Source organism: Neophocaena asiaeorientalis, unplaced genomic scaffold (assembly GCF_003031525.2).
Source record: "Neophocaena asiaeorientalis asiaeorientalis breed wild unplaced genomic scaffold, Neophocaena_asiaeorientalis_V1.1 scaffold629, whole genome shotgun sequence".
NCBI lineage: Eukaryota > Metazoa > Chordata > Mammalia > Artiodactyla > Phocoenidae > Neophocaena > Neophocaena asiaeorientalis.
This window is the reverse complement of record NW_020175468.1, coordinates 472722-494512: the sequence shown is the minus strand read 5'-3', so window position 1 is coordinate 494512 and position 21791 is coordinate 472722. Positions and strand designations below refer to the sequence as shown.

General features: G+C 42.9%; 1 protein-coding gene across 1 annotated transcript; it reads right to left on the bottom strand.

Annotated features, from left to right (window-relative positions):
* Positions 1 to 2279: 2279 nt before the first annotated feature.
* LOC112415421 (zinc finger protein 677-like) lies at positions 2280 to 20254 on the bottom strand. The gene is made up of 5 exons (XM_024768399.1): positions 20111 to 20254; positions 16194 to 16321; positions 15788 to 15879; positions 11875 to 12040; positions 2280 to 4998 (listed from the first exon to the last, which is right to left on the bottom strand). Exons 3-5 carry the CDS (start codon positions 15800 to 15802, stop codon positions 2930 to 2932), a joined length of 2250 nt encoding a protein of 749 aa, XP_024624167.1. The 5' UTR covers positions 15803 to 15879; positions 16194 to 16321; positions 20111 to 20254; the 3' UTR covers positions 2280 to 2929.
* Positions 20255 to 21791: the final 1537 nt, after the last annotated feature.

The window sequence follows — 21791 nt, the reverse complement described above, 5'->3', positions numbered from 1 at the left end:
GCTTATTGAGGTAAAATTGACATACCAAAAAGAAAAAAAAAAAGCACATATTTATTGTGTCCTCCCTGTACTCTACAGTGGGGAAGCTTATAAGCCAAGGTGCTCCTTTGTTTGGTGCCCCCAGGAAAATCAGACCTCTTGCAGGACTCATAAACTCTACATAAACCTAAAACAGGTCTCCTCTCCTTGCTCTCTCAAGCCATTTTGTGCCAGCTTGGGAAGCCTGCACTGCTGTATCCAAAAAGTCTAATTATGTTTAAAACATTTTCATCCTCATTTGGTGTCTAGCATTACCAGTCTTGACATCTAAACCAGATTTTGGGTTCTAGTTGTTGACCTAAAACAATAAAACAGCCAGTCATTTTACAAGCAAAGTGGGTTTATTCAGAAACAGCAAAGAAGTGCAGTTCAGGACATGCAATCTATGGCAGACCACAGGCAAGTCTGGAGAAACAAAGGAGAAACTTTTTCATAGAAGAGAAGGGAAACTTGTGAAGGGCTGTCATAAAAAAAAAAAGGTCCATTAAAGGAAACTAGGAGTTCAAAGTATAAAGGCTTCCCATTGGCTGAGTTGTGACAGTCTCTCATTGGCTGGGCTGTTGCTGGGCAAGGATAAATGATTCCTTCCTCCTGCTGGGTAGTAAAGTAGTAATGTTTCTCCAGGTGGATGGAAGAAACTTCTCTTCCTATTGGCTTTGCAGCTGATGTCAAGTGGGAGGACATGAGAGTTCCCCCTTCTGGCCTCCCGACTCCATTTTACAAGAGATTTCTGTATTAACTTTTGGAGGGTCCATCTTATATCTGTGGGATATCCAAAAGTGCAATTAACTATTTTTGAGGTCGGGTCCGTATGTTCAGTTCCTAGTTGGCCTATAAATAAAACAAAATAAACCAACCTTTCCTCCTTAAGTTAGTCTGTTTGTTCTTTTTAAAAAAAAAAAATTTATTTTATTTATTTTTGGCTGCGTTGGGTCTTCGTTGCTGCATGGGGGCTTTCTCTAGTTGTGGCGAGTGGGGGCTACTCTTCGTTGCAGCACGCTGGCTTCTCATTGTGGTGGCTTCTTTGTTGCAGAGCACAGGCTCTAGGTGCGCGGGCTTCAGTAGCTGTGACCCGCAGGCTCTAGAGCGCAGGCTCGGCGGTTGTGGCACACGGGCTTAGTTGCTCTGCGGCATGTGGGATCTTCCCAGACCAGGGCTCGAACCCTCATCCCCTGCATTGGCAGGTGGATTCTTAACCACTGCACCACCAGGGAAGTCCCAAGTCTGTTCATTCTTAAGGGGAAACTTATGATCAGTGATCTTTTCAAATTACTCCAGTAAGAGCTCCAAGAATAAAATACTATTCCTATCTTTATTCCTTAAATTTTCTACTTCCTAACACTTCATATGCTTAATATGTCATTTTTTACCTCGTATACTGATAAATCAAGGCATTGCAAGCCATGGGTCTTATGCAGGAAAAAAACGGGGCACGTTGAAATATAATCATATCATATTTACAAGTAGTACTTCAAATGTTAAAGAGGGCAGAGTCTAAAGTTGTACTGCTATGGTATTTTAATCATATCTACATGAATACCCAAGGGGCAGAGTGTAGAAAGAATAACTCAAGGATGTTGTGAATATATATTCATAAAATTGTACGTTGTTTGATTCCATCATGCAAAGAAATTGTTGCAGGTGCCTTTCAACCTTAACGTCCTAAAGATGTATTGTTAGTATTTGTTACGAAGTACCACAGTGAGGTGGCATAGGCTTGATAAGATAGAAAACAATTCATTTAGAGTTTTAAAATGATTAAATTATATTAATAAAACATGACAACTCTGACACATTTTGAGTAAAATGGTATCAAAGTGATACAGTGGTTAAACGTTAATCCTACACATGTACACTGCATTCTGGGTGTTTTGATTAAGTTCTCCTTTCTGATAATTGTTCTCTTTAGTTACTAAGAATAAGACTATATTTTCTCTCATATTTGACATCAGCTATTTTCTTTGAAAAGAGAGGAGGACCATCATTTCTTCTCCATTATTTCTACCACATAAGCAGTCCTTACTAACCTATCATCCTATTCTCATGAAAATCTCAGTCTCTCTCTTTTTTTTTTCTTTTGCGGTACGCGGGCCTCTCACTGTTGTGGCCTCTCCCGTTGCGGAGCACAGGCTCCGGACGTGCAGGCTCAGTGGCCACGGCTCACGGGCCCAGCCGCTCCGCGGCATGTGGGATCTTCCCGGACCGGGGCACGAACCCATGTCCCCTGCATCGGCAGGCGGACTCTCAACCACTGCGCCACCAGGGAAGCCCAAAATCTCAGTCTCTTAATCTTAAGGACTGCTCTGTTTCACCCTCAACTGGCAGAGCGTTGGTTTCTGATAATCCAGTGGGTCCTCTGTTGTACCAACAAATCTGTAGAAAAGGATCTGAAATTATTATGATTTACATCGTTTTACATATATTTCCCAAGCTCTCATTCAAAAACACAGTGTTGTTTGTTAAAATTCAGTGTCCTGTTCCTTCAGAAAACATGAATATGAATGATCTCCACCTAATACAAGTAGGCCCTTTTATCTTAATGATCCCTTAGCAGAGCCCATCATGGTAACACATAAAAGCATGTGATGAAGGCATAACATCAATAAATTTTAAACTTCAGGTTGAAAAACATCAATAGTAATACAGCCTTTTCAAGAAACTTCATATAATAAAAGTATTTTTAAAAAGAGGAAATGGTACATTTCCAAAGATCCCCTTGCTCTACCAATACCCATCATTTCATAAATTTGAAATGATTGTGACTTTTAATAACTGTGAAGAACTTAACATCTGAAATTGATTAATCTAGGACTAGAGACTTAGTCTCCCTAGTATAAGTTATCTGATTGTAGTCCATTGTTTAAAATGGTTAAATGATTTACCCCATTCATTACATTTCTAAGGGTTTCTCTCCAGTATGAATTCTTTGGTGACTCCTAAGGTCAGACCATTGTCTAAAGGCCTTGCCACATTCAGTACATTTGTATGACTTCTCTCCAGTATGTATTCTCTCATGACCCCAAAGGTGTGAACGTTTGATAAAAGCCTTGCCACACATATTACATTTGTGTGGCTTCTCTCCAGGATGTATATTCTGGTGTCTGGTGAGGCTTGAGTACTGCTTAAAGGCTTTGCCACACTCCTTACATTTGTAAGGTTTCTCTCCAGTGTGAACTCTCTGATGAATTGTTAGGTTTGAGTTCTGACTGAAGGCCTTGCCACATACATGACATTTATATGGTTTCTCTCCAGTATGGATCCTCTGGTGTCGGGTGAGGCGTGAACACCAGTTAAAGGCTTTGCCACACTCATTACATTTGTAAGGTTTCTCTCTACCATGAATTCTCTGATAATCCTCCAAGCTTGAGCTCTGAATAAAAGCATTATCAGGTACATTAGATTCAAGATTTTTCTTTTTGGTATGTATTTTCTGATGTCTAGTAAGGTGTACAAATTGTGTGTAGGCTTTATCACACGCATTACATTTGTAAGGTTTCTCTCCAGTGTGGTTTCTTTTATGTTGAGTTAGGCTTGAACACACAGTGAAGGCCTTGCCACATTCATTACATTTATAAGGTTTCTCCCCGGTATGGATTCTCTGATGTTCTGTAAGACTTGAACTTTGGAGGAAAGCCTTACCACACTCATTACATTTGTGTGGTTTTTCTCCAGTATGAATTTTCTGATGTTTTACCAGACTTGAAATGTGGATGAAAGCCTTGCCACACACAGTACATTTGTGTGGCTTTTCTCCAGGATGTACATTCTGATGTTTAGTCAGGTGTGAGCACTGCTTAAAAGCTTTGCCACATTCGTTACATCTATAAGGCTTCTCACCAGTATGAATTCTTCGGTGAATCCTGAGGGTAGACCACTGCCTAAAAACCTTGCCACATTCAGTACATTTGTATGGTTTCTCTCCAGTATGAATCCTCTGATGATCCCAAAGATATGAACGTTTGGTAAAACCCTTCCCACACTCGTTACATTTGTAAGGTTTCTCTCCAGTATGAATTCTCTCATGACGCCAAAGGTCTGAACATTTGATAAAAGCCTTGCCACACTCATAACACTTGTGTGGTTTCTCTCCAGTATGAATTCTCCAATGATTTGTAAGGTGGGAATTCTGATTGAAGACCTTGTCACATATATTACATTTATAGGGTTTCTCTCCAGTGTGGATTCTCTGATGTCTTGTGAGGTTTGAGAACTGTTTAAAGGCTTTACTACACTCATTACATTTGTAAGGTCTCTGCTCAGAATGAATTCTCTGATGACTAGTAAGGACTGAATGATGGATAAAAGTCTTTCCACATTCACTACATTCGTATAATTTTTCTCTAATATTTGTTTTCTGTTGCTGTGTAAGCAATGAGGGATACATAGGAATGAAGGAAGAAACCCTTCCATATGTGTTGCAAATGTTGGTTTTGACACTAGGAGGAAATCTTTGAAGTGATGAAATTGAGGAACAAGTTTTGACAGACTTCTCAACTTGATTACCTTCATAAATTTTCTCTTCAGTTTGAAATCTCTGCAATTCAGTCAGATGTGATTGAAAGCTTAATCCAGTTCTATTTTCAAAATGTTCTGTATACTTGTTTCCTGCATAAACTGTGTTACTTTTTATTTTTAACAAATTCTTTATAAATGACTTCCTATTTTTTAAATATTGACATGCACTTTTTCTTAAAGAAACACTTTGTTTTAAAGGTAAGTTAATCCAGGATTTGCTGTATTGTTTATCTTTTCTACCAGTGTGATTTATGTTATCTGTCATAAGCTCTCCTTTGGAATTTCTTTCTTCACATCCATACACAGTTCCCCTGACTTTGCTGAAGTCAAAATCCTCAATACCACGGCTTCCATGTCTTCCCAAGACCACTGGTTGGTATAATTCTCTGTTATTAATGTTTTTCTTCTTTAATAATTCCTTGGTCAGAAAACTAATGGAGATATCTGAAAGATAACCATAGTCTTCATATTAAGTAGAGTTGGAAGATGAATATTACACTAAAAGTAATGCTTACATTGAAGAGATGAAAAACTTCTTAACCAAACTCTATAAATGTTTAAGAATAGAAAGTGAATAGAATCCTTTAATAAAATATACATGCATTTTAAATTATTTTAACTGCAGCCTACTTTCAAACACGCTAAAACCAAATCACTCACACTATGTAAACTTACCTAATCTGTGAAAGTGTATTCTTTGACTACCACACCAAAGAACACACCAATTGGCAGTAGACAAATGGTTGTCTCATATTGAAGAGAAACAGGTATTATAAAAATGCAGATTTACTACATAAATTATTGCATGCAAATAAGTGCTAACAGATAGCACCATATGAAGTAATGATAAATAATCCAAAAAGACATAATGATTTAAGATAAATACATGAAAATTACAAATTGAAAAACTAAAAAGGTAATAGCAAAATCAGGAAGAATTTAATAATATATCGTTGGTGTGACAAAATATTCTGAGTATCTACTCTAAAACTATCTATATTCAAGCAGAATAGGCATTACACAACATTAACAGTTGGTGAACTGCAGTCGTACTCTATGCTAGCTACTGAAATCCATAATCTGTAAGTGACAATAAATAAAAAATTTTAATAAACCAAGATAAAACCAACAGGTAAATAGTAACCACAATTATACAATATTACAGACTGTGGAAATCTAATGATTTCTCTCTTAAGAACAAGAAAAAGGACTTATATTCAAAGGAACACATAATGTGAGAATTGGAAAATGTTGCATAACTCAAAACTCTCCCAGGGCAGAGATGCTATGCAGGAGCCACTTATCAAACATATTTAGGGACTTCCCTGGTGGTCCAGTGGTTAAGACTCCGTGCTCCCAATGCAGGGGGCATGGGTTTGATCCCTGGTTGGACTAAGATCCCGCATGCCGCATGGCATGGCCAAAAAAAAGGAAAAAGAGAAAACAACCATATATAAGGGGAAATGTATTAGCTGCTGACACTTGGGGCAAGAGATTAAAGTTGGGGCAAAGAGCAGACACATCGAAAAGCCAGGTTATAGTGGTTAGGATTCAGAGCTTTCACTGCTGTGGCCCCCAGGTTCAATCCCTGGTCAGGGGCTGAGATCCCACAAGCGGTGCAGCATGGTCAAAACAACCAAAAGAAAAAAAGACCAAACAAAATAAACAGATAAGATGCAGAACCACAGATAAGAAGAAATCACATATACAGAAGAGTTGCATATACGGAGGACTGACTATAAATTATAAACAGTTTTCAACTGTGTGGAGGGTCAGTGCCGCAAACCCCCACATCATCCAAGGGCCAACTGTATAGTAAAGGAAACAGGAAGGAATCAAAATTGTACGTTAGGAAATACCTATCTAACACAAAGAAGGCAGTAATGGAAGACTTGAGGGGAAAAGATATGACACATGGAAAACAAACAGCTAGTGAGAGAGGTCCTCTTTTATCACTAATTACAGTAAATATAAATGGATTAAACTCCAATTAAAGGGTAGAGGTTTGCAGCAAGGATTTAAAAAATAGGATCCAACTATACAGGCATACTTCCTTTTATTGCACTTCACAGATATTGCATTTTTTTACAAATTGAAGGTTTCTGGCAATCCTGTGTTGAGCAAATATGCTGGCACCGTTTTTCCAACAGCATTTGCTCACTTTGTGTCTCTGTGTCACATTTTGGTGATTCTTGCAGTATCTCAGACTTTTTCATTATTATTATATTCATTTTGGTGATCTGTGATCAGTGATCTTTGATGTTATTACTGTAATTATTTTGAGGTACCACGAACTGCACCCCATATAGACAGCTAACTTAAATCAGTAAATGAGTTGTGCTCTGATTGCTCCACTGACTGGCTCTTCCCCCATCTCTCTCTCTCTCTTTCTCTCTCGGCCTCCTTATTCTCTGACACATAGCAATAATGAAATCAGGTCAAGTGTTCAAGTGAAAGGAAAAGCCACACATCTCTACATTTAAATCAAAAGCTAGAAACTACTAAGTTTAGTGAAGAAGGCATATTGAAAGCTGAAACAGGCCAAAAGCTGAGCCTCTTGCACCAAACAGCCAAGCTGTAAACACAAAGGAAAAGTTCTTGAAGGAAATTAAAAGTGCTACTCCAGTGAACACATGAATGATAAGAAAGCAAAATAGCCACATTGCTGGTGTGCAGAAAGCTTTAATGGTCTGGATAGAAGACCAAACCAGCCACAACATTCCCTTAAGCCAAAGTCTAATCCAGAGCAAGTCCCTAACTCTCTTCTAAGAAGGCTGAAAGGAGTTAGGAAGCTGCAGAAGAAAAGTCTGAAGCTAATAGAGGTTGGTTCATGAAGTTTTAGGAAAGAAGCCATCTCCATAACATAAAAGTGCAAGGTGAAGCATTAAGTGCTGATGTAGAAGCTGCAGCAAGTTATCCAGAAGATCTAGCTAAGATAATTAATGAAGGTGGCTACACTAAACAAATTTTCAATGTACATAAAGCAACCTTATATTGGAAGAAGATGCCATTTAGGACTTTCATAGCTAGAGAGGAGAAATCAATGCCTGGCTTCAAAGCTTCAAAGGAGAGGCTGACTCTCTTGTTAGGATCTAATACAGCTGGTGATTTTAAGTTGAAGCCAGTGCTCACTTACCATTCCCCAAATCCTAGGGCACTAAAGAATTATGTTAAATCTTCTCTGCCTGTGCTCTATAAATGGACCAACAAAGCCTGGATGACAGCACATCTGTTTACAACATGGTTTACTGAATATTTTAAGCCCAGTACTAAGACCTACTGCTCAGAAAAAAAGATTCTTTTCAAAATATTACTGCTCACAGACAATGCACCTGGTCACCCAAGAGCTCTGATGGAGATGTACAAAATTAATGTTGTTTTCATGACTGCTAACACAACATCCATTTTGCAGCCCATGGATTAAGGAGTAATTTCAACTTTCAAGTCTTATTATTCAGGAAATACATTTTGTAAGGCTATAGCTGCCATAGACAGTGATTCCTCTGATGGAGCTGGGCAAATTAAATTGAAAACCTTCTGGAATGGAGCCACCATACTAAATGCCATTAAGAACATTCATGATTCATGGGAAGAGGCCAAAATATCAACATTTACAAGAGTTTGGGAGAAGTTGATTCCAATCCTCATGGATGACTTTGAGGGGTTCAGGACTTCAGTGGAAGTAACTACAGATGTTGGGAAAATAGCAAGGAGCCTGAAGATGTGACTGAATTGCTGCAATCTCATGATAAAACTTTAACAGATGAGGAGTTGCTTCTTATGGATGAGCAAAGAAAGTAGTTTCTTGAGATGGAATCTATTCCTGGTGAAGATGCTGTGGAGACCACTGAAATGTTAAATAAAAGATTTAGAATATTACATAAACTTAGTTGATAAAGCAGCCGCAGGGTTTGAGAGGACTGACTCCAATTCTGAAAGAAGTTCGACTGTGGGTAAAATGTTACCAAACAACATTGCTTGCTACATGAGAGGAAGAGTCACCCGATGAGGCAAACTTCTTAGTTGTCTTATTCTAAGAAACTGCATCAACTATACTCCAATAAAAATGTTTAAAAAAAGGAAAGAAGGGCTTCCCTGAGGACGCAGTAGTTAAGAATCTGCCTGCCAATGCAGGGGACACGGGTTCAAGATCTGGTCCGGGAAGATCCCACATGCCACAGAGCAGCTAAGCCCGTGCGCCACAACTACTGAGCCTGCATGCCACAACTACTGAAGCCCGCAGCCTAGAGCCCGTGCTCCGCAACAAGAGAAGCCACCGCAGTGAGAAGCCCGCGCACCTCAACGAAGAGTAGCCCCTGCTCGCCGCAGCTAGAGAAAGCCTGCATGTAGCAACAAAGACCCAACGCAGACAAAAATAAATAAATAAAATTTTTAAAAAAGAAATTGCTACAGCCACCCAACCTTTAGCAACCACCACTCTGATCAGTCAGCAGCCATCAAGCATCCAGGCAAGACCCTCCACCTGCACAAGGATTATGACTCACTGAAGGCTCAGGTGATCATTAGCGAGTTTTAGCAATAAAGGTTTTTTTTTTTTTTGGCTGTGCCACACAGCATGAAGGATCTTAGTCCCCTGACCAGGAATTGAACATGTGCCCTCCTGCAGTGGAAGCGCAGAGTCCCAATCACTGGAACGCCAGGGAATTCCCTAAAGTATTTTTTAATTAAGGTATGTACATTTTTTTAGACATATTGCTATCGTACACTTAATAGACTACCGTATAATGCAAACGTAACTTTCATATGCACCAGGAAACCAAAAAATTCGTGACTCACTTTATTGTGATATTTGCTTTATGGCAGTGGTCTAGAACCAAATCCACAGTATCTCCAAGGTATGCCTATGTTCTATACGTAGGAGATTCACTTTAGATACAAAGATGCAAATAGGTTAGAAATGAAAGAACAGCAAATGAATCTGTTATGGGATGAATTGTGTCCCCCCCAAAATTACTTAAAGGAGTAATTAAGGTTAAATGAGGTCAATGGAGTGGGCTCTAATCTAATGACTGGTGTCCTTATAAGAAGAGATTATGACACAGACACCCAGAGGGAAGACCATGTGAAGACACAGGTAGGAAAAGACAGCCAGCCACAAGCTAAAGAGAATAACCTGGGATAATATAACTCTGCTGACAACCTGATCTCAGATTTCTAGCTTCCAAAACCGTGAGAAAATACATTTCTGATGTTTAAGCCACACAGGCTGTGGTACTTTGTTATGGCAGCCCTAGCAAACGAATACAAATTCCACGCAAATAGCAACCAAAAGAGACCTGGAGTGCTATACTATTATCAGACAAAATAAACTTTAAGTCAAAATTTTTTATGAGACAAAGAAGGACATTATTTATTGAAAAAAGGATAACTCATCAAGGAATTACGACAAATATACACACCTAAACAAGAGGGCCCCCAAATATATGAAGCAAACACTGACAGAATTTAAGGAAGGAAGAAATAAAAACAGTTCTAGAATAACATTTGGAGACTTCCATTGCCCCCTTTTAATAGAGAGTACAGCCAGGCAGAAGTTCAGTAAGGACACAGAGGATTTCAGCAAGACTATAAACCAGCTAACTCTCACAGACATATATAGAACACTCCACCCAATAAAAGCAAAATACACATTCTTCTCTAGGTGCACGTGGAACATTCTCTAGGGTAGACCATATATTAAACCATAAAGCAAGTCTCAATAAGTTGAAAAAGCCCGAAATCATACAAAGTATTTTCTCCAACCACAGTAGAAGGAAAATAGAAATGATTAACTTAAGGAAAACTGGAAAGCTCACAAATATATGGAAATTTTAAAACACTCTTAAAACAACCAATGAGTCAGAGGTGATCTCACCAGGGAAATTAGAAAACACTCTAAGAAAGAAGCAAAAGCACAACACACCAGAACTTAAGGTATGGTATGGTACTGCATATACTCCCGCTGAGTAAAAGCAATTTTACTGCTGGATCAAAAGACCCACACCACTTCTGCTACACATACTCCTTGATGTGTGGCAAAAGCAGAACTGAAGAAATGGCTGGGGGTCCTAAAGAGGCAGAGAGGACTTGACATAGCCCCATGCACTTTCCTGGGGCCCCAGATGGCAATGTTTTCCCATCCCATGAGAAGGTCTCCCAAGTATTGAAATGGGAATGGAACCTGGAGAAGAACTGGGGCCAGGACTGGGGAGGCTTCAGCACTGATCTGTGTGGACTGAAAACTGGGTATAGAATGAGACCAAAGAAGAAAGAGGACTTCTTATAACCAGCCCTCCCAGTGCCCCACAAAGAGTGTCATAGGTCATGATCAAAATTTTGCCTTGGTCTTTGCATGAGCTGGAGCACCCCTGGAGGCTGGAAGGATGAACTTTTACATGTCTGAAGAAGAAAGCAAAAAGTGGAAGGGAAGGGGGCTTCCCTGGTGGCGCAGTGGTTGGGAGTCCGCCTGCCGATGCAGGAGATGCGGGTTCGTGCCCCGGTCCGGGAAGATCCCACAAGCCACGGAGCGGCTGGGCCCGTGAGCCATAGCCGCTGAGCCTGCGCGTCTGGAGCCTGTGCTCCACAACGGGAGAGGCCACAACAGTAAGAGCCCCACGTACCGCAAAAAAAAAAGAAAGTGGAAGGGAAGAAAAATTTCCTTTGAGAGCTCACAAGAAATAAACATTTGTTTTCCCATAGAACTTTCCCACTTACAGGGACTTTCCCAAACTATTAACGGTGTGGCTTCCTCTTTGCCCTTCTGAGCTCTTACCGATGTTCACACCTTTGATACATTCCCACCCACTAACTTTTTTCATTTCTTTCATTTTGTTCTCCACATTCTGGGGCTTTCTCCCTTGCTCCAAAATTTAAATAATATTCAGGTCAGAAAAAGAGTTTTCTGTTTATAAGAGAGGAACATAATGTGCTGTGGCTTTTCCAGAATACAATTCTAGCCCTTTGTTCTTTTGAGAGGACGTTACAGATGTGTCTAAAAAAATATTTCACAAATCTCTTCACTCACTGTCTCATTCTGAATGCTTAAGGAGCATCTTTTAAAAAGATAACCTAGTTGTCTTCCAAGAACTACTGAATGAAAACTACAGGGATAAGAGTGGATCCAGAATTGGAAATTTTTTAAAGTTTGCTGTAAGATTTTGTTTTTACTCATCTTCTGGAGACACTACTAATCTGATGTGTGTGACCATCTAAAGAGAGGGGAAGGTTAAACTCCAGATGCTGAATTATCCTATGTTTCATTTCATAGTCAACACAGCTTCAATCTCAGTCAAGCAAGGCAGGGGTTCTCAAGAGACTCACTAGGGCAGATCCCAACTTCTGGAGGGGTGTTATCCTCACCCAGGGAGAGCAGGTTCCTGTAGGTCTCCAACATCACGTCCCTGTACAAGGCCCTCTGAGCAGGGTCCAGGCATTCCCACTCCTCCTGAGAGAATTCGATGGCCACATCCCTGAATGTCAATAGTCCCTGAAATAAAAAACATGTTTCACTAAGAGACCACGGGGAGAGTTCTTGTCTTCACACAAAATGTGAGTAGGAAAGAGGTGTAGGGATTGATTCAGTTGAAGTGACAGATCATTTTGAGTAATTTATATGTCCCTAATTTTATTATATTTTTCCAGCAGAGGATATCAGATCCACTGAATCACTGTAGATTTCCCATTTTGAGGACAATGGAAGAAATATACAAATGAAATTATTCAACACAGGATTGTTTATGTGGAGGAGATACATATTATGTTCTACACACTAAGTGATATTCAGTACCTGGATGAGCTAGAGTATGAGTGGTATCTTCAAGCATGACAGAGTCCACACACATGCAAAAACATAAATACAGGTCTATCCATTTAACTCAGATATTCAGCCACCAACAAAAGTCAAGTGGAGTTTATTCCACTAATTAAAAATAGTGATTCAAGATGAGGAAAGTTACTAATGTTGTAGGTTAATTTAGCAGATTAAATAGAAAAAATGTTTATCATGGCAGTAGACCTTTGAAGAAATACTGGATGATTAAAATTATGCCGGGCTTCCCTGGTGGCGCAGTGGTTAAGAATCCACCTGCCAATGCAGGGGACATGGGTTCAAACCCTGGTCCGGGAAGATCCCACATGCTGCAGAGCAACTAAGCCCATGTGCCACAATTACTGAGCCCACGTGCTGCAACTACTGAAGCCCGTGTGCCGCAACAAGAGAAGCCACCACAATGAGAAGCCTGTGCACCGCATAGAAGAATAGACCCCACTCACCGCAGCTAGAGAAAGCCCGCGTGCCGCAAAGAAGACCCAATGCAGCCAAAAAAATAAACAAATAAAATGATGCCAAGTAGGGATAAGCAACAAGGTCCTACTATATAGCACAGGGAACTATATTCAATATCCTGTGATAAACCAGAATGGAAAAGAATATATATATATGTATAATTGAGTCACTTTGCTGTACAGCAGAAATTAACACAACATTGTAAATCAACTATACTTCAATAAATTTTTTAAAAAGTGGTTATGGTAAACTAACCCCCCCCCAAATTATGCCAAATAGGAAATTAAAGGAACTGTTATTAAGCAAAACTATTTCACCAAGCATCATAATCACTGGAGGCACTAGAGGCATTTCCACTACAGGTAAGGCTGAGACAAGTGGGCCAGCAGGCTCCTGCCCTTCACCACTGCACAGGACGCCTAGGCCGGAGCCAGAAGAGGGAGAAGCAAATTCCCATTAGCGATTTTACTGTGACACCTATTCGTAAGACATATGTGATGAAATTTTAAAAACTTTACTGAAGGATATAACAGAGACGCGATCCAAGACCGGCAAACCTACTTTTCGCTGGAAGATGTGGTGGCGTAAAGACCTCAGGGATTTAGAAATTCAGAGCAATTCAAAGGGAAAAGAAATGTGGGATTTTAAATAAAAAGTCTGCATTATATTTAGGAGAGAGAAATTTTTTCTTTTTTTTTTTTTAATTAATTAATTTATTTATTTATGGCTGTGTTCGTTGCTGCACGCGGGTTTTCTCTAGTTGCAGCGAGCGGGGGCTACTCTTCGTTGCGGTGCACGGGCTTCTCATTGCGGTGGCTTCCCTCATTGTGGAGCACGGGCTCTAGGTGCGCGGGCTTCAGTAGTTGCGGCACGCGGGCTCAGTAGTTGTGGCACACGAGCTTAGTTGCTCCGCGGCATGTGGGATCTTCCCGGGCCAGGGATCGAACCCGTGCTTTCCCCTGCATTGGCAGGCGAATTCTCAACCACTGTGCCACTGGGGAAACCCAGGAGAGAGAAAATTTTGAAGAGAAAAACAAAATGGTGGGCCTTGCCAAATTACATGTGAACCTATTGACATATGTGAATGTGTGTGTGGGGGGGTATGCACAGTGTGGGTAATATCTGAAACTAAAATGAATGAAATAAAATAGCTGCAAGATATACACAAAAAAGCCAAATTAGAGATTTAGTTAAATCCAAATTAAAAACATAATTATAAACAGGAACGATTAGGACTATGCAGAACACAGTATTTTAAAATTATGCAAGGTGAGGCCTTCTCAAGCAAGACCAGAAAGCAGAGGGCAAGAAGGAAGGATTTATGTTTCATGGCAAAGAAATGCTAAACTAAGAAGGATACCAGGGCATGTGTAAAGAATTAAACTACAAAATATAAAATAGCTTTTAAATATATATCAAAAGAAAACTGAGCAAAGTATGAAAATCCATGTTTTATTTCCATAAGAGAATAAACTTGACTCACAAGTAGTTGGAAATGGAAATACAAAGGATTGTCATTTTCCCCAAAATTTTCAAAATACAAAAAGAATACAGTATCAAGTTTTGCTTACACTGAGGAAAATCTCACATGTTGGTGGCGGGGAGGGAACCTGTGCAGTTTTAGGGGAGGACATCTGACAAAAATCTATCAAAATATGAAATGCACCATTCTTGACCCAGTAGTCACATGTCAGGTTGCCCAGAGAAATCCTCAGACATCTGCAGAGAAGTCAGCCTGCTCTAAGGCAGCCACTGACACGTTCTTTATGTCAGCAAAAATTGTAAAAGTCCCATGAGTCTTCATTAAGAGAGAGTTCCAATGAAGATCAAGCTGTATCTGTGTTTACTAATGTGAAAACCACTTCTAGACACATGCTGTGTATGTTTTTAAAATTTACAGAATAAAATATTACAACAAACATTTAATGAAGAATTTTTCCTAAAATTGCATAACGATGTGAAATGCAATCTTACAAGATCTGAGCTGAGTCTTGCCACAAAACCTACAACAGTGATTCCCCACTGAGACATGGCATGGAGATAGGGAAGGGGATGCTTTACATCCTAGTACCTAAGCTGCTGCTTTGTTGGAAGTTTGAGCACCATATATATATCTCACATGATGCTTAAAATAAAAGAATATAATATTTATTAATAACAGTGGAACCAGAATTTGGCTACAGCCTCTCTGATGACAAGAATAAAGTTGTGGCTCCATGTCTTGGCTGAATTATAATCATTTTTACCTAAAACACCTGCTGCAAGATAGTCCTTGGCGGGAACACTGTGGTCGCTATGGGATGGATGTGCTGAGAATAATTTTTTAAACCTCTTAATGATAGATATTTCAATTGACTCCATATTTTAAAACCAATTATCGAATAAAACATCCTCTATCACTGATGTCTGTTTCTGAACTTTCTTCTCCATTCATGAGGGTAATGGAGAACATTAATGATTAATGTTTTAGAACCAGAAACACCATGATTGTTTAGCTTGTTTAGCTTTGAAAGCATTATAAAGTCAGGCAGAGCTGGTTTCCTCTTATCACTCTTCTTTTCCAGAATTTTCCAACTATTCCTACACATTAGTACATGACTTATAGGTGCAGCTTCTTTATCCTGGTTGACAGAGAGCAGACAATGCATCTAGATGGGCTCCTAAGCAATCCCTGTCACTGAATACCACTGACACCCTGTCTCCAGTCCATGGGTGTGAAGCCCTGCCCAGGACTACACCCAGTGGAGCCTCTTCACAAGTTCCAGGTCACTGGGTCATGGGGAGACAGGATCTAAGTGGAGATGACAGGCCCTGAGGGAAGGACCTGGGTGGGTGTGACTATACAGGTGTGTCAGGCAGGACACTTCAGAGTCAGATAAGATTAGTGAATCCAAAAAAGGGCATTTCACGAAGGACAGACAAAACAATCAACTGAGAATATGACTTTACCTGAGAAAGAGCCATTTCTGACTCCTGTTCTTTCCTCTCCCTCCTCTTCCAGATTTCTTCCTCAGGCAAAGATCAGTCTTGAGAAGTCAATCCTGAGTGTCAAGAATAGGCTGTTTAATGCTTAGAATCGACACACGCCCTTTCTGAGTCATGGCCACACACACAGGGAGGACCTCAGCATGTGGAACAGACAGTCCTCTGCTGCCCACTGTCCCAGGAGGGGCTCAGGACAGTAAACTCCCACACAGAGACCAAGAGGTGAGTTTTCCCACCCTCTCCTTCAGATCTCACTCCCCTCCTGAAGCCCCCACGTACGCTGTAGCAGGGGGACTCGGGGCTGGACAGACCCTCCCCTTGGTCACAGACCAGCCCTGATCAAACTCCAGTCAGAACAGAGCCCCCTCACCTCTCTGGATCATGGGCTGATCTCAGCTTCATAAATGGAGGAGCCAGAGCCTTGGTGCTCAAAGCTGGGTACAGATCAGAATCACCGGAGGCACTTTAAACATTATGGAGGTTCCATTCCACGTGACTCTGGTCAGGAGGCACAAAAGATGTATCGGCAAAACGCCTCAGCAATGTACTGTGATACCGGAGTTGAGCACCACTCAGAGGAGGCGGGCCCAGCCCCCCTCCCACCTTGCGCTCTGCTCTCTCCCGGGGCCTTGCTGTCACGCGCATCCAGCCAGGGGAAGGGGACGGGGAAGGGAAGCAGCAGAGAAACATGCAGAGCAGGCGACATGGACCGGAAGTAGGGGTGAGGGAGTGGCTGGAATGTTATCAGGGGGGCGGGGGAGGAGGGAGAAGCCAGAGAAGGTGCCAGTGAGAGGTGACAGCAGAACAAAGACCCGAGGAAAGAAGGGATTTTGCCACCTGCAAGTGAAGGGTCAGAGGCCTCTAGGCAGAGGGACACCATGGGAAGGCCCTGAAGTGGTAGTGTCCCAGAAAGGGCAAACAGGCCTGTGTGGCTTCAGTAGAGTGAGTGAGGAGGGGACAAGTAGGAGAAAAGATCAGAAGGGTATTAGAGGTACAAATGAACTTATTTACAAAACAGAAATAGACCCACAGACACAGAAAACAAATTTATGATTACCAAAGGGGAGAGGGGTGAGGGATAAATTAGGAGGTTGGGATTAACATGTACACACTACTATATATCAAACAGATAACCAACAAGGACCGACTGTACAGCACAGGGAACTATACTCAGTATCCTGTAATAATCTATAAGGGGAAACAATCTGAAAAAGAATATATATAATATGTATATAATATACAACTGAATCACTGTGCTGTACACCTGAAACTAACACAACATTGTAAATCAACTATACTTCAATTATATATATATATATTTTTTTAAAGGGTATTAAAGAAAGCAGATAAGAAAGGGCTGTGGTCTTCAAACCTTTTCCCCCATACCCCAGGAGATTTTAGAACCATGTATTATTCCCTTATCCATTTTAACTAAACATATTTTTAATTTTTTTTTGTCATTAGTTAAAACACTAGCGAGTAAAGCAATGTATATTTTTAAAACATGCTGAGATGCTCACCTAAGCCCCAGGACCTAAGTACAGGGTCGCCCTATACTGAGACGTGGAGGACGGCAAGAGAATATATCTGGGAGGGTTCGGGGGGTCATTTTTGGACATATTAAGGTGAAGATGCCAGTTGGCTGTCCCAGCAGAGATGCTGAGGTGACAGCTGGATAAGCTGGGTACAGGACTGCGGTTTCAGGGGAGAGGTCTGGGTGGAGACATGAAAGGAGACATCAGTGTTTAAAGTTATGACATGAGATAGAAACAGAAACAGTGGGTGCAGACAGAGAAAAGAAATTCAAGGACTAAGGCCAGAGATACTCCCACAGTCAGAGACCAGGGAGGTCAGAGAAAGAGGCACAGGAAACTGAGAAGTGAACACGGAGAAGAAAATTAAAATGGACGGCTGGTAGCTACCTAAATTTATTTTCTAAAAACAGTGTGATGTGAAAGCCAAGAAAAAAGTGCTTCCAGAAGACGGAGTGCAACAAGTTTTTAAAAGGACGAGATGATGACTGAGAATATACCACTAGATTTAGAAATACGTTTAGATAAGCAAAGTATCAGTGGAATAGTGGGTGTGAAAGCTGGACTGGATGGGTTTCAAATGAGGACTGGAAGCAAGAATTGAAGCAGTGAAACAAACAACTTTCTAGTTGTTTATTTTTTATTTATTTATTTTTTTGCGGTACGCGGGCCTCTCACTGTTGTGGCCTCTCCCATTGCGGAGCACAGGCTCCGGATGCGCAGGCTCAGCGGCCATGGCTCACGGGCCCAGCCGCTCCGCGGCATGTGGGATCCTCCCAGACTGGGGCACGGACCCGTGTCCCCTGCATCGGCAGGCGGACTCTCAACCACTGCGCCACCAGGGAAGCCCTAGTTGTTTATTTTGTTCTGAAATGGAGAGTAAGAAAGGGCACTTACTAGAGTGGGAAATATAGCTAATTGAAGATTTTTTGTTTTAAAGATGGGCAATATCTTTTTTGCTGTTTCTTTTTAAGATGGGACAATATCACCATCTGTATATGCTGAACAAAATAACTGCCCAGAGATACAAACTGATGACACAGTGGCAGTGGCCAAAGGATGCCGTCCTGTCCTGACTTACAGCTCCTCCAGGTTTATGCCCAGAGATCTGCCCCCAGCAACCGCCCCCCCAATGAAAACCCCCATCACCTGACCCCAGTCCCACCCCACACTCCCACAAGCTCCCAGTGGGCACCCCACAATGTTACAGGACAGAAGCCCCTACTGATCTGCACACTCTGCCGTGGCATCCCACACCACGTTCCAAACGCCAGTAGCTTCCGTTCTGGCAGGAAGACACCCACCAACCCAGGATCCCATATATTCCTTCTTGGAGACCTTGCCCTCAAGTCAGGCACTGCCATAATGTCATAATGCAAGAGTAATGTCTCCAACGATCCACGTATTCCGACGAGACTCCAGTATCGTCGATGAACTTCACACTCCTAAGAGACCTCACAGAAGTTACTATGTAGAGTAAACCTCCTGAATCCATCCCCTCCGGATCCAGACACGAACTTCCTCACAACCAGGAGTTTGGCTACTGATGGCTCACAGCTCCGCACCCCGCCGCCCCTTGAAAACTGGACTCAGCCACAGGGAGCTGCCGCCCCAAAATCACGACACCTCCTTGGACAGCCGGTGTCCAATGTCTGATCAGTGCAGGATAGAAAAGCCTATTCCTTCCCTCGAATTGGACCAACTCCGGAGGGTCACCCCACCTCCAGAGCTCCCAGCTATAAAGTCATACAGTGGAGTCTGGATTTTCATCCTGAGGGCAATGAGAAGGCATTGAAGGGATTAATGCCAGGGAATTTCCTCCCTGCTCTGTTTCTCCCTCTGCTCTCCCTGTCACCTCCTGCCCCTCTTTCTGTCCCAGCACCACGTGTCTCTGTTGTCCACGGCCTGAACTCTTTGATTCCCTCCCCGCTCACTCTCTCAGTTCGATGTACCGGCCCCTTGCTGCTCCCACTTCTACCCCATCAAGGTCCCTCTCATCCAATTTGCTTCTCTCTGTCTTTCTGGAGGTGCCTTTTTTTTTTTTTTTTGGAGGTGCCTTTTTATCTAGGTTTCTTCCTCTGGTTCACTCTTTTGCTCTTACTGTATCTCCACATCCACCTGCCCCATCCTCCACTTCACCCTCTCTTTTTCACTATTACTTTCCTTCTCAGTCTTTCTCATTCTCTCTCGGACTCTGCTCCATCCCCTGCTCTGTATATTCACAGGTATGGAAGAGAAAGATGTCCCTTGCCCACGAAGTGCATTTTCCAGTGGGGCTGCGGGAATGTAAACACACCACGACAAGCACAGGCAGTGGGATGCGTTTTGTCCAGAACAAACACAAAGAGTGTCACCGAACGGGTGTCCCAGTGCGTGGGTCAGAGATCTCCAAAGCGGTGAGTGCAAAGTGGATGGCTAGGGAGGGGAGGAGCCGGCCGACTCCAGAGGTCGCGAAGATGGGGAGGGTGTCAGGAGAGGGATGATGTCTGTACGACCCCAAGGCCAAGGAGAAGATGTGGCCTCTGGGTCTGCACAGCCATCTCTGCCCGGGAAGGGTCGAACGGGAGGACTAGAATCCACCTCCGGAGTGAGGACTTGAAACAGCGCGTCTGAGAAAGAGAGGGGATCAGAGCCTGCGGAAGTCACTGAAGGGTTCTGAGCAGGAAAGCAACGCGGCAAGCGGTGTCTACTTGGACCTAGGGCGGAAAGGCCAGGGCGGAGACCTATGATGTCTCACGGTGCTGCCGGGACTTACCAGGCGCGGAACAAGCGGATGAAGGGGTTTTAACGTACGTGACAACCCCTGAACCTCAGGTGTGGCGGATCGAGGGCCTGGGGGCGTCCCAAAGACCCGGGTTGAACCAGAAAAACCGAGGACTGTGCCCCTCGCTCTGCTTCCGGGTTTGCAGGCAACTGCGCGTGCGCGACCGTGCAGCAGGCGGGGCCGAGGAGGGGTGGGGCGTGGTGAGGGGCGGGGCGTGAGCAGTAGCCTGGACTGAGCAGGAAGCCAGGGGCGGGGCCAATGTGGGGCGGGGCCTGGAGGGAGCAGGGTCTGGACTTCCGCCCCGCCCCCGGACCTTTGGAGAACTGTTATCCTGCCCAGCATTACTTGAACTTATGCTTTCGAATTCTTTGAATCTGTTTGGTGTCCTGTGGACCCAGCCGCTTCCTCGCTATTTTTTTATTTTAAACCATGGGCATGTATTACTTTTTTTTTTTTTTTAAGTAATCTAATATTTTATTTATTTATTTTTGGCTGGGTTGGGTCTTTGTTGCTGCGTGCAGGCTTTCTCTAGCTGCTGAGAGCGGGGTGGGGGGCTACTCTTCATTGTGGTGCGCGGGCTTCTCATTGCGATGGCTTTTCTTGTTGCAGAGCACGGGCTCTAGAGCGTGCGGGCTTCAGTAGTTGTGGCATGGGGGCTCAGTAGTTGTGGCTTGCGGGCTGTAGAACGCAGGCTCAGTAGTTATGGCGCACGGGCTTAGTTGCTCCGCAACATGTGGGATATTCCCAGAGCAGGGCTCAAACCCATGTCCCCTGCGTTGGCAGGCGGATTCTTAACCACTGCGCCACCAGGGAAGTCCCTTCCTCACTATTTTAAGTTAATGTTTCAAACAGTTGAAGGTAAAAGATTAGAGTTGTGAGGACGACTTAAATTACAAGCTGAGATGTTTTCCTCTTAAGTTGAAAATGGTTTGAGTCAAAGCTCTTTTTGCCAGCGGGTGGTGTTGGGTAATATAATTTAAAATGAAGGGCTTCCCTGGTGGTGCAGTGGTTAAGAATCCGCCTGCCAATGCAGGGGACACGGGTTCGATCCCTGGTCCAGAAAGATCCCACACGCCACGGAGCAACTAAACCCGTGCACCACAACTACTGAGCCCGCGTGCCACAACTACTGATACCTACACGCCTGGAGCCCATGCTCCACAACAAGAGAAGCCACCGCAATGAGAAGCCCGCGCACCACAACAAACAGTAGCCCCCGCTCGCCGCAACTAGGGAGAAGCCCACGCGCAGCAACAAAGACCCAACGCAGCCAAAAGTAAAAAAATTCAATAAATTTAGTTTAAAAAATAAAATAAAATCAGCTCACAACCCACAAATCCTCTCCCCAAAAGTAATAAAGGAAGAAAACAGCAGCTCTAGCTAGGGCCTGTGGGCGCCTTCTACGCTTATACAGTGCAGGGTAAATCTGTGTGGCCAGCCCTGGTGCTTGTTCCGGAGACACACGGATTGTAGGACGCGCTGGATTCAGGCCCTGAGGGGCAGCCGGCTTTCCTGTGTGTCCATGCCAGAGGGTTTGGGCAGGAAAGAAGAGGCAGAAAGGGTGAGGGTGGGGGAGAGGAGATCAAGTACAGCGCGGGATGGTGGTAGGACTGGTTTGTGCTGCAGATTTACGTCCGGACCGGGCTGAACCCTGCAGCTTCTTCCCGTGGGC

Coding starts and splice junctions, on each gene's coding strand:
- LOC112415421 (XM_024768399.1), bottom strand. Junction 4,999..11,874: donor AGAAGTTGGGATCTGCCCTA/GTGAGTCTCTTG, acceptor GTTATCTTTCAG/ATATCTCCATTAGTTTTCTG.